Raw genomic sequence first — 13,863 nt, forward strand, 5'->3', positions numbered from 1 at the left:
AACTCTTTTCTTCTGTTCTGTAGATGAGCCTAGAAAAGTTCGCATTATTCCATTGGCACCCATAGATGGAGTCACTGAGCTGAAGTGTGATTTCCTGAGCAGCAGACCTAACATGACTCTCTACAGCTGGATGAAGGACAAAGCTTTGTTACCAAATGAAGTAGGACAAACCATGTTAGTAAACAACACTGAAGAGAATTATGGAAACTTCTCTTGTATCGCACATAACAAAGCTGGGAATTCCTCCTCTGATGAAGTCTACATTGGAGGTCAGTATCAAGTAATCCAGGCCTATAGGGAGAGATTCTGTTGCTGTCTCTCTTACTGTAGAAAATTAATTTATACATTATCCAACCTGCAGTAAAGTTTATCAGCAAGAAACCCTCACTCTAACTCCTTCTATAGGCCATTGCCATTGCAAAAGTCTTCATGCCCACCACATTTATTGATTAACATGCTTTAAATCACATTGCTAACAAGTTGGCATTGTCCTGTGGACCTGTTGACAGCATACTGTAAGTGTCAAACAATTTAGCTACATCCCTTTTGAAAGACATTCATTGCTGTGCAGAAAAGTGCTGTATTATTTTGAATGTAGAATAGGAAATCATTATTGCACAAGTTCTAAGATGGCGAAAAGCAAATTTAATTCTAGAATGTGAATGGAACTCACCTTGAACGTCAATGGAGAACAGATTTAAAGGTACATTATAACGTATGATAGAAGTTTACAATGAGACTGAAGGAGCTGAAACCCGGTGGCAGAGCAGACTTAGTGTACTGGTCAGTCCTCTTAGCATATGAGCTATGACTTATGACATGCTGACAATCAGCTTGTACTATAGCTTTGGGAGTAGTTTCAAGCCTCAAAAGTTAATGAAAGTTAAGTGCACTCTGACTGGACCTCTTTGATTCAAGCTCCCAGGCCAGGTATGTAATTTGATATTACAAATTCCTCGAAAGGAGATAGAAAGTCCTATATAGGCGCACAAAGAATAATTGAAATAAACTAAAATATAACCTTTATTACATTTATTAAAATCTTGTTATAGTGATATACTGTTAAAATGAAAAATACTGAGAAATTGTGAAAAAAGAATTGAAAATGTGAATAAAATAAGCTGACACTTAAGGGCAACTGTTAATATAGAATACAGTAAACTTTATTCATAGGATGAGTATTCATGACTCTTCTATTTTTGATGCATATGTAGTCGGTTTAATAAACAAAGAGAATACACAAACATGTAACTCTGGCAAATGATCCCAGCGGTATTTGACCTAGGTAAGTTTGAATAATGGCATACTCAAAACATCTCGTTTTTACACTTCATATACTGTGTTGGTTCATAAATGAAAAATTGGTTACATCCCTGTATATTCCTTAGCCACAATTATTGTGACACCTATAGTGAGTAACTAAAAAGATTGATTGACCTACGAAGGTTAGTATTTATTACAATATATTGCAGTATCAAAATTCCATCAGTAAATATATTACCAGATTATCACATCAGCCCTCCAAGTGTGTGTGAGGATATTCAATTTCGTATCTGTAGTCTAATAACTTACAGTATGAATATATATTTATAAATAGTGTACATCCTCATACTTCTACAGTAATATGGTGCATGTAATAAACCATGTCACACCGACGGAAAGACCCTGCCATTCTGGGCCAAGGTAAGTTTATTTATCAACCTGCTTAAAATACTTCGCTTCTGCACGTCACTTACTGTGTGTTACCCTTCATATAAGGGATACTTTGTTCCCATTCATTTTGAAACATTTGTTTCTAAGCATGAACACACTGAATCACATAGTAAATAACTGGGAGAATTATTGTCAAGTTAATCCGTTTATTCATTAATACACAAAAGTTGTCACATAACTTAGTATGTTGTGGTATAATATATCTCAATATACAAAGAAAAAAATATTAGACACACTTTTTGATTAAATACAATCAGCAGCTGTGTTTATAGCTTATCATAGGCTTAGAGAATATTGTAAGGATATAAATAAATAATAATTTACTACCTAGACACTCTTATATTCCTAATGAGTGCATCTTAATTTATCAGTAAGCCAATGCTGAGTAACATGGTTCTAATCTAACAATTGTACTCCCGTATATCTTACATATCACTTGTTTGTTAAGATTATACAAGGGAGACAGTTCAAGGTGTCCCTCTCCTTTTAGATAGTACATCCATACATTATTGAACAACAGGATGACACCTATTAATCATCCGTTCTGTAGCTTGTGCACCAGCCCAAGACCAGGATGTGGGACTTATTTGTTCAATTCTATTGGTATTGATAGCTAAACTAAATAACAGCTGTCACACATACTCTGTCGGGCGATGCCCGTGGTTAGCGTATTGTCCCCACAAATAGCAGGTTGAATTCCTATGTCCACGAGCGCGCTATAGCCGCGTCCCGGGTATGAGCTGAGATAGTGTCTAACTAAATTCCGACAATATATATACAAACAGTAAAATGTTTTAAAAAGCAATCATTTTAGGAGCAGCGCCCTTTTGGTCAGCATTCAAAACGCCAACATACGTTTCACTGACAGGCTTTATCAAGGCTAACAAGGTTAGTTATTTAGTTTAGCTATCATTACCAATAGAATTGAACAAATAAGTCCCACATCCTGGTCTTGGGCTGATATTTAGCTGAATATTAACCTAACCTCTACCCGGGACGCGGCTACAGCACGCTCGGGTATATAGGAATTCAGCACAATACGTGTAGGGAAACTATGGCCTGATAGTGTGGCTGATTACTAATAATTACTGTTTAAATTACTCACAGCAAGTCAAGCTGACTATTTAAAGTCCCATATTCTTGTCTTGGGCTGGTGCACAAGCTACAGACCGGATGATTAATAGGTGTCATCCTGTTGTTCAATAATGTATGGATGTACTATCTAAAAGGAGAGGGACACCTTGAACTGTCTCCCTTGTATAATCTTAACAAACAAGTGATATGTAAGATATACGGGAGTACAATTGTTAGATTAGAACCATGTTACTCAGCATTGGCTTACTGATAAATTAAGATGCACTCATTAGGAATATAAGAGTGTCTAGGTAGTAAATTATTATTTATTTATATCCTTACAATATTCTCTAAGCCTATGATAAGCTATAAACACAGCTGCTGATTGTATTTAATCAAAAAGTGTGTCTAATAATTTTTTATTTGTATATTGAGATATATTATACCACAACATACTGAGTTATGTGACAACTTTTGTGTACTAATGAATAAACGGATTAACTTGACAAAAATTCTCCCAGTTATTTACTATGTGATTCAGTGTGTTCATGCTTAGAAACAAACGTTTCAAAATGAATGGGAACAAAGTATCCCTTATATGAAGGGTAACACACAGTAAGTGACGTGCAGAAGCGAAGTATTTTAAGCAGGTTGATATATAAACTTACCTTGGCCCAGAATGGCAGGGTCTTTCCGTCGGTGTGACATGGTTTATTACATGCACCATATTACTGTAGAAGTATGAGGATGTACACTATTTATAAATATATATTCATACTGTAAGTTATTAGACTACAGATACAAAATTGAATATCCTCACACACACTTGGAGGGCTGATGTGATAATCTGGTAATATATTTACTGATGGAACTTTGATACTGCAATATATTGTAATAAATACTAACCTTCTTAGGTCAATTAATCTTTTAGTTACTCACTATAGGTGTCACAATAATTGTGGCTAAGGAATATACAGGGATGTAACCAATTTTTCATTTATGAACCAACACAGTATGTGAAGTGTAAAAACGAGATGTTTTGAGTATGCCATTATTCAAACTTACCTAGGTCCAATACAGCTGGGATCATTTGCCAGAGTTACATGTTTGTGTATTCTCTTTGTTTATTAAACTGACTACATATGCATCAAAATAGAAGAGTCATGAATACTCAATATAGAATACAGTAAACTTTTTTCATAGGATAGCAGTTGCCCTTAAGTGTCAGCTTATTTTATTCACATTTTCAATTCTTTTTTCACAATTTCTCAGTATTTTTCATTTTAACAATATATCACTATAACAAGGTTTTAATAAATGTAATAAAGGTTATATTTTAGTTTATTTCAATTATTCTTTGTGCGCCTATATAGAACTTTCTTTCTCCTTTCGAGGAATTTGTAATATCAATTTTGGTCCTTCTCCTTGGCAGCACCCCCAATATAAGACTTATTATCAGCAATATTATAAATGGGGTTTCACTGTTAAATAATTTTTTCTAGTGCAGTGGTTTTTCCCTTTTCCCCCTTTCCTTGATATACAACAGGTATGTAATTTGTTCGACTGTATGTAATAGCCATATACAGTATGCACTTTATGCTTTAATGGGACTGACTGCTGCTTGTTTCATGCACTTAGGCACTGGCTCTTGTTTATGTTGAGTATGCACCTCCTGGACTGAATTTCTATTTGGCTACACACACTTCATTAATATCTTCTTTGTCTAAACAAGGACCCTGTACGGCATGTCCTTGCCAAGGCTTAGTTGGCTATTTCCATTTTTAGTTCTGATAATCCTGCAACGAAGTGATGGAATCGACAGACAGACTAACATGGATGATGTATTGAGTCGTGTAGATACTGTATACAGCTGTAGTGAGCATGTCACTTCTGTGCATTAATATAAGTGCACGGTAGGGATTTTTCTCTTACAAGCTTTCATTCTATTTGTAGATTTGTTTGGTGGTTTTCCCATGAATAGGGACCTGGGGAAGTTCCTGACATTTGTATTTCCATTAGCCCCACTGCTTCCCCTGCATGCTGGAATCACATGTTATTTGTAGTAGAGATGTGCGGGTCCAGATTTCTGAAATCCGAAAACACCTGAATATAGGGGTATCGACTAGAACCGGGTTAATGTTAGGATTAATTTGTGTGATCCGGTTTGGATCTGTTGGCGGTTTGGAACACTGATTTGAAAAACAAACTCAGTTTTTGAATTTAGACATTTTAGCTGTGTTTAGATATTTTTATTGATTTTTTTTTATCCGTAAACCAAAACAGCTAAGGGTGGTTTAGCAAAACCAGAGCACAAAGATACAGTAAATACAAAACATGGGGGTCAGCACACGTCTCTAATTTGTAGAAATGTGCGTGGACCGCCATGTTTTGGTTTTACCAAAATCACCCTCAAAGCTTTTGGTTTGGATTCTGCTTTGGTTTTAATTTTGTAATCCCATAAAATTTGATAAAAACAGCTAAAATCATGTAAGTTGGGCCTATTTTTGTTCCTAAATTATTATTAACATCAATAACATAAATTTCCAGTCAATTTTGACAACCTCACAACATCTAAAGTCATGATGGAGGGATTTAAATGTAATCCAAAGCTGAGTTCCAAATTTCGAGAATAACCAGTTCTACTAGGAACCCCAAAATGTTTCCTAACTGGGACTAGGTTGCCTCTGAACCCTCTAAGATTTGGTGTTTTCTCCAAAGCCAAACCGCACATCTCTAATTATTTGTAAAGATAATCTGATCCTGGCATTGTGAACAAACCTTAATGCTTTTGCTAGTGGAATCCATTAAATTATGCAGCTGTCCAGGCTTGTCCCCTTTCCCATATACCTTCCTTTTATTCTCCTTTCATTCTTCTGCTGCACTTGTACACTTACAGTAGCTTCCTGTCCTGTCTTATCTCTTTCTCTCTTTCTTTTTATTGTAATGGGGTGAACCTCCTTCTCAGTCTCTCTAGTGAGAACTTATGTCTCTATTAGTAACTCACTGGGCTGTATGAGTTGCTGGTCCTGCCACTATGCGGTATTCCTTTGTCATCCTGCCCAGCATTCATCTAGTAACTGCTGCTTTTATTGGGTTTTGAGCTAAGAAACTACCCTTGTAAGTTCAGATTTGGTTCCTGTGTCCATCGCACCATTTTTGTTAGCACACTCTCATTATCAGTTGCAGGTACAGGACGTCTGGTTGCCTACTGGCCCTATTTATAGCTTGACAGGGCATATGAACTGGGGTAGATTTCGTCATTGCTGTATTTAGGTTTATTACTAATAATCTGCCAACCTTCTTTTTAGCCTTCTGCCTCCACTGGCTGCCCCGATTGAAATTAAACCTCTGAAATGTTCCTTGACAGTTTTCCTTTAACTGGTTTCAATTACGTTGCAAATTGCTTGGCTGCTAAAGAGCTTTTTGAGTGTTCAGCACAATTAAATGCTTGGCAGCAGTTCCTGAGTACATGGGCAGCTTCTGGATGTGTCTTCCTTTGACTCTCAATAGGTTTTCTTCAGAAGTTTTTTTACTCAGAGGGCTAAATTTATTTTTTTAAGTGGCAATCATTTTAAAGGCTAAACCAAGCTGGTTTAGCCTTTAAAATGATTGCCACTTTAAAAATATGGGGAGACTCGCATAAATCCTTGCAGCATCTGAAGATCGCAGGCTATTACATTTAGCCCACGGGTTCAGGTCTTTACCCCTTTCCACAACCTTCTTTCTTACTGTCTTATTTCTAGTTGCCTTTTGTCATTGTTGGTGCAGTTTACTGACTCTTGGTCTTACTGAACTGAGCAGAAATTTTCTTTGATTGTAGACTGACCTGAGTTGTTAGCCAATCTTATATACAGTATTTTGGATGCTAAAGCACTTTCTTGCCTCAGACAATATTTCTTTCCTATGTATGTACTAGGGGGTTTGTTGGCTTAGATCTAGGGATATGTGCTGGTATGCCATGCATTTTTTAGTCCTTAAGATTGGCTCACCTGGGGGGCAATGGCTTGTTTCAATAAATGTACCTCTCTGACCTTACACTTAGCTATTTTATTGGTTGATAAACTGGTTGTTGTGCCTCTGAGTCCTCCTAATTTGGTCTAATGATGTTCACCAGCATTTCTGTATTGAACCTATGTGGGTGCTTCTACTCCTGGCTCAATGCAAAGCAATCTGCAAATTTTGCTGACTTTTGTCTATATGTGTTTTTGTGGTGTCTCACAAACTTTTCTGTTTCCATGATTTCCCTTTTTATGGACCTGATGGATTGAATTTGATAGCTGATGACCTACATAATTAACTTGGTGATTTTTTAAGGGTGATGTATGTGGTTGTATTTTAGGTAGCTTAAGTTAGCTTATGGTGCTCGTGGAGGGAGCCTTACCATGGTGGTGATGGTGGTGGGGAGCAGATAATCAGTCTAGTTGGATTACAGTAGGCTGAATTTCCATGGCCATGGTTGGTAACACTATCTGGCTAGTGGTTCTTTTTTGTATGCATGGGATAGAAAATTTTGTAAAGATAAGACTTGGGCAGCATGCTGCCCCTTTGTATCATCAAGACAGGTCTCTGTAGGGGTGCAGGGCAGCAACACCATGAAAGACCACTGCAAGGGTGTGCCAAGGAACTTTTTTACATGTTGAGCTGCAACAAAGTGTCAGCAAATGGCTGAATGGGGTGTGGCCATGCCATTTTGGTGATGTGGCTGCATTTACGAGACAGGTTCTGGTATTTGCCCCCTCCTTCCTCGGTGCACCTTGTAGAAGGTGCAAGTTTTTATGTAACTTTCACAATCTAGTATGCATAATATAGTCAGCATTGCAATACTAGATCCCAGCAGAGACACAGAAAGATATCATGTTTGATTAACAATAGATATATAGATGTTGCAAATTTAATTGGAGGCTGGGTAGCAATGATTTTTGGTTAAACAGTCTGGATCTTGTACACAGGCTAAAAGATGGTGCCAATTAGTCATCACGATTCCAGGTAATGAGCCCAAACGCACTCCCTTTTTCTTATCTGTTCAGCTGCTGGTAAGACACCGGCATTCTCTGGCAGTCAGGGGACTCACCACCCTTGCTGCTGCTCTGTAGCTGTTAGCGATTCTCCTGGTGTTAACTCTGACTTGGTTCCTTAGCCACAGTCATCAGTGCAGGTCTGATATTCCTCGGCCATCATTGCATGTCTGATATTTCAGAATCATCAGATACCTATCTAGTGCTAGCCCAAGTGACCCAGTCAGTGTGTCGTGACCAGCCCATTTGGCACAGCTGAGCCCAAATTCCCCTGCAGGATTCCCTGTTGATGATCACCAGCGGGTAAGGCTCCATGCACCTGCTCTGGGTCTTCGCCAACACTTTGGTGCTAGTTTCAGTTTTCTGTTGTATACTCTTAGCATTCTCCTTCATGGTCCCAGCTGAAAGTATCTTATTTGATGTGAAGGATTTACATCAAGCCTTCCAGCTTCTCACACTCATCTAGTCCAAAACCACATGACACACGCACAGGATCGAAGACACAATCGCATCAAATCCTGACATTAGTGTTAAGCTTTAACATGTCCAATAAACAATCCAGGGTTTGGTCAACTATAATTCAAATTCATCCAGATGTCAGTAACCGGAATAAGAGAGGTCACAGCAAGGTTCAGTTGCATCTCCAGGAATGGAACTTAAACTTTAGTGCCAGATGAGTTTCCCCTTTATAGGCAAATGTGGCATGCCTCTTTGTCTGGATTGGTGCTTCTGTGCACACACATCCTGGAGACTATAATGCTGGAAGCTGCTTCTCCATCAACAGCACTGGGCAATGTGTCAAGTGCCTCTGACAAATTACATCTGGCAAGCTTCATAAAGGTAACATGTAGGTTGGCGCCTAGATGGATTAACTAAGTTTGCAGCACAAGAGATGACCTGGGGAAGTGGAGGTCATCTGCGAAAAGTATCACAGCAACAGTAAAGTGAGTTAACTATTTTTTTGCTTTTGTGCTTTAGTTTTGCTGCTGTGATGCTTTATGTTGTCTATCAGTGTGAGAATAAACTATTCAAATGTCATGCAAAGAAGCAAAAGAACAAATATGTCTTACTGGTGCACTCATTATTAATAGTAGATGAAAATCATAATGTATATAATAATGACAAAAACAAGAAAAAGTATTTATATGTAGACGTAATACTTAACCTTTATTTAATTGTTTAAAAAAAGAGAAAACAGTGTATTGGTTAAAATCTAAAAATCTAAAAATCTAAAATCTCAAAAAAATCTCAAAAAGATATATATGGATAATAAATAAATTTACACACAACAATCTTGCGTGTATAAATTCAGGCGAAAATATTAACTCCCAATTCCTAATTAAATATTCAACGAATATATAGCATGGTTAATTGGGGGATGAAAACCACCTGCTTCAATGTTCAAAATATGTGAACAGTGTCATCACTGCATCAGTTAAATAAGGAAGATAACCGCATGTCCCAGTAAGTCATAAATATTACATGAAACATCAGAAAAATTGCAGCTCAAAAAATAAACAATGTTAAAGCCTGATAGGTAAATTAGGCTGAACTAATTGAAACGCTCACTAAGCTGAAATCATTATAAACACATAATTATAATCATGATATATGTCAAATAATGGAATTCATGTATATACACATCAAAGATCCGAGTGTATATCACCAAAGAAACACATCTAGACATCAAGGTGTAAAGATGTTGAAAATAATCAATATTCAATAGTAAATACATCTGTGCTGCAAAAGGTAGATATATCACAGCAAAAACAAGAATATAAATCAATTCCATGATATCCAATGGTATTAATAGATGTCATGCTGATTCCTATACATGATATCTAAAATGAGCGTTTAATGAAATAACACTTGTATTGAATTAAAAGAAAAGAAAAGCCTGGGGAGAAGAAGTGTTTAAACAACTTCTGCTTTCCCTTGTCAAAATGAATTTCAAACAAGGGATGAGAGAGAGGCAAACAGTGTCCCCAGGGAAACAACAGTTTAAGAGTGTTGTTTCCCTGGGGACATTGTTTTGCTTCTCTCTCATCCCTTGTTTGGAATCCACTTTGACAAGGGATAGCAGAAGTTGTTTAACATTTCTTTTCCCCAGGCTTTTCTTTCTTCTTCTTCACTTTATAAATGACACCTAGTAATGCTCATTGTAGATACATAGAATAAAATCAGGTTATACATCAATTAACATCCTCAGATATCATGCAATCCACATGTATTCTGTTTACACTGTGAAGTAATTATTGTGCACGGATTATTTTCAACATTTTGTGGATTTTTAGATGTGTTCGTTATATGATATACATTCAGATCATTAATGTGTGTATACATTATTTGTATAGCCTGAATTCTTTGTTTGACTGACCGTTTGTATTGCACAGCTCAGCTGATTTACTACAGGCAGCTATATTCTCTGCCCATGATATTTGGCATACCTCTGTATGGCTGTTCTATTGACTTACCACAGGCAGTCGCATTTCCTGCCTATCAACTCCTCACGAGGTATTTCTATACCATTTCTATCTCTATAGCGATCACTCATCCAAGCCGGTCTGAAACTCCTCCTCTGCTATGCTATTATAGTAACAGAGGGGAGATACTGTCAGGAGCGGGGACAGCAGAAGCGCTCTTAAACTGTTGTTTCCCTGGGGACACTGTTTGCCTCTCTCTCATCCCTTGTTTGAAATTAATTTTGACAAGGGAAAGCAGAAGTTGTTTAATCACTTCTTCTCCCCAGGCTTTTCTTTTCTTTTCTTTTAATTCAATACAAGTGTTATTTCATTAAACACTCATTTTAGATATCATGTATAGGAATCAGCATGACATCTATTAATACCATTGGATATCATGGAATTGATTTATATTCTGTTTTTGCTGTGATATATCTACCTTTTGCAGCACAGATGTATTTACTATTGAATATTGATTATTTTCAATATCTTTACACCTTGATGTCTAGATGTGTTTCTTTGGTGATATACACTCGGATCTTTGATGTGTATATACATGAATTCCATTATTTGACATATATCATGATTATAATTATGTGTTTATAATGATTTCAGCTTAGTGAGCGTTTCAATTAGTTCAGCCTAATTTACCTATCAGGCATTAACATTGTTTATTGTTTGAGCTGCAATTTTTCTGCTGCTTCATGTAATATTTATGACTTACTGGGACATGCGGATATCTTCCTTATTTAACTGATGCAGTGATGACAATGTTCACATATTTTGAACATTGAAGCAGGTGGTTTTCATCCCCCAATTAACCATGCTATATATTCGTTGAATATTTAATTAGGAATTGGGAGTTAATATTTTCGCCTGAATTTATACACGCAAGATTGTTGTGTGTAAATTTATTTATTATCCATATATATCTTTTTGAGATTTTTTTGAGATTTTAGATTTATATAGGTGTATCTACCAATACACTGTTTTCTCTTTTTTTAAACAATTAAATAAAGGTTAAGTATTACGTCTACATATAAATACTTTTTCTTGTTTTTGTCATTATTATATACATTATGATTTTCATCTACTATTAATAATGAGTGCACCAGTAAGACATATTTGTTCTTTTGCTTCTTTGCATGACATTTGAATTGTGATTTTCACAAATTTTCTGGTAGCACCTCCAACCACAGTATCAGTCTTACTTCAATTTATTTCAGTTAAGACCTTCATGTTGGTATTTATAATTTAACTTAGATTTATTACATGACCATACTGAGTGACTGGTGCGGACTCCACTCATACTCTTTTTGTCCATGAGAATTAACTATCCAAGACAAAAATTACTATTGTATGTTTTTGGGGATTCATACCCACATTGTTTTATAAATAAATATATTTTAATTATTCTATTGGATAGAGATTCTATGACTTCATTGGATTTGTAACGTCATTCCATTCCTGTCATATTCAGGTTTTAACTTCTAAAATATATTATGAATTACCTGCAGGTACTAAATAAATTAGGAATGTTTATGCAGGTAAATGCCACTTAACGTGGCTGAGTGTAATGTTATTTGCTATTATATTAGCCATGCTCGTCTCATTATTGCTCATTAGAAATTAATGCAGCTTTTTATTTGCAGCCCCTGAATAGGTGAAATTTTACCTTACCTATTTTAAGGTAAAATGTTGGGACTTGGATCAGAACCCCTGGAAAATCCCCTGCTACTATTAATTAATTAAGCATTTAGAAATTTTTAATTAGCATAATTTGGCCAATAATTAGATTTTTGGTGTAATATACTACAAAATGCAGACGCCGATGTAGTCACAGTGAGTGCAGATGGTCAGTTCACATGAGAGGAGAGTTGCTCATGCTTCAACAGTCCACAAAGGGTTTAGGCAAAGGAACATGATTCCAGCTGAGAGGACCCATACCTTCAATGCGTTTCTCTGCACCTATGGCAGCTTTATAAAGAAGCATTCATGTGTTTTAAATTTGGGGCTTAAACATGGAAATAGTGACTGCATATAGTAAATAAATCCCATAATGTTTATTAGGCAGGGGCAAAAAATCAATTGTACAATACAGCCATAGAAAATTTATATGCCAAGTTAAAATGTCACATCATAATGAAAATAAGTAAAACATGTATTATTAATTGAAACATTCTGTTTAAGACTAACAATATGAACTGAGTCTTCTCATCCTCAAAGGGGGTGTAGATAGGATGTTGGTCAGTACTTCCAAACAGATACTGTACCTTTTGAACATACAGAGGTAGCCACCTATATTGGGCACACGCATCGCGGGGCGCAACTAGACGAGGCCGGCATTCATCCCTTTGAAGTCTATTGCATGTGCACATGCCATAGACACGGGCACACTAGTCGCTCCATCCATTGCAGGATAGGTGAGCATGGCTGCATCTGTAGGCACACATTATAAGAAAAGAAACATGAAATTAATCAGAAAAAAACACCCAAGGCACTAAAAATAATTCTATCTAAATCAAAGTTGTTCAAATATCAAAATGTTAATTCAAGAAGCTGATGACAGTGAAGAAATCAAAGAAAAACTAAACAAACAAAAACCACAGAACTGCAATCAACTAATATTAAACAATAACAGTTCACATATGTGGCACCCTGGGGTGGTGAGGGTGTAGTGGGTATGGTTAATACAACTTGCAAGTACATGGTTCTTGGTCAGCTACTCACCTGAGATACTCTCTTTCTGTATCACACCTCAGCAGAGAGGTAAGAACAGACTCATAGAGATATGAGGTATGTAAAAGAACTGTAGAATTTATTCTACAACCAGTATGTCTGTAAAACCTGTACAACTCAATTGTTTAAGGATAAAGACTATAAACGTATGTAATAAAACCTTGCAATGATTTAAATTAACACTCTTCCAGGGCTTTAATTTAGTAGAGGTAAACACTCCCAAAAACGATTAACAGATGCATCGCAAATTATTAAAATAAATTCAATGTCTTTCAGTCTCCAAAACACTTTAGTACTAATAGCATATATTATAACTTATCAACAGTAGGGCTCTCGGAACACACTAACTCTGACAGGAAAGTCATCAGGTAATATTAAAGTACAACATGCAATAACGTTAAACAGGGATTTGCAAGGTAATGGGGCTCTCTTGTTCTTTGTAAACAGACGTTGCAGTTAACTTTACAAGGAAGAAAATTATTATTAAAAAGAGTATATTTTAAATATATTAGTCGCTTTGTATATTTAGTGTTATTGCACATCTAGATGATTATTGCATTTTTACCATAGTTCAACATAGGTATTGTACTGTCGGAAGGAGTGGTTGCTTTGGTTATCTATGTAAATTGTTGGTTTCAGTAACTGTTAAAATAATATCTGTGTGTGAATTCATGGAAATGTAACAATAGGGGTGTACTTGTTGTAATGTAAATGTATCTAAATGTCATAGTCAAGTACGTACTGTAACACACAATATATAGTCAAGGTTCAAAACTTCATCATCTTGTGTGGTTACCTATTCTAACATCACTGATTGTTTACTAATACAGAAGATGAGAGTCTGTGCTATGTAATAAAAA

The 13,863-nt window shown here is 36.2% G+C and overlaps 1 protein-coding gene across 1 annotated transcript in view; it reads left to right on the plus strand.

Annotated features, from left to right (window-relative positions):
* The window catches only part of LOC148509082 (B-cell receptor CD22-like), a 57,718-nt gene that overhangs the window by 28,124 nt on the left and 15,731 nt on the right, over nucleotides 1–13,863 (plus strand). The window contains exon 5 of the mRNA XM_088443621.1: nucleotides 24–269. Within this exon, the coding sequence (XP_088299747.1) occupies nucleotides 24–269 (246 nt within the window). The remainder of the gene's footprint in view (nucleotides 1–23; nucleotides 270–13,863) is intronic.

Source organism: Taudactylus pleione, unplaced genomic scaffold, assembly GCF_031769625.1.
Source record: "Taudactylus pleione unplaced genomic scaffold, aTauple2 ptg000332l, whole genome shotgun sequence".
Classification (NCBI taxonomy): domain Eukaryota; kingdom Metazoa; phylum Chordata; class Amphibia; order Anura; family Myobatrachidae; genus Taudactylus; species Taudactylus pleione.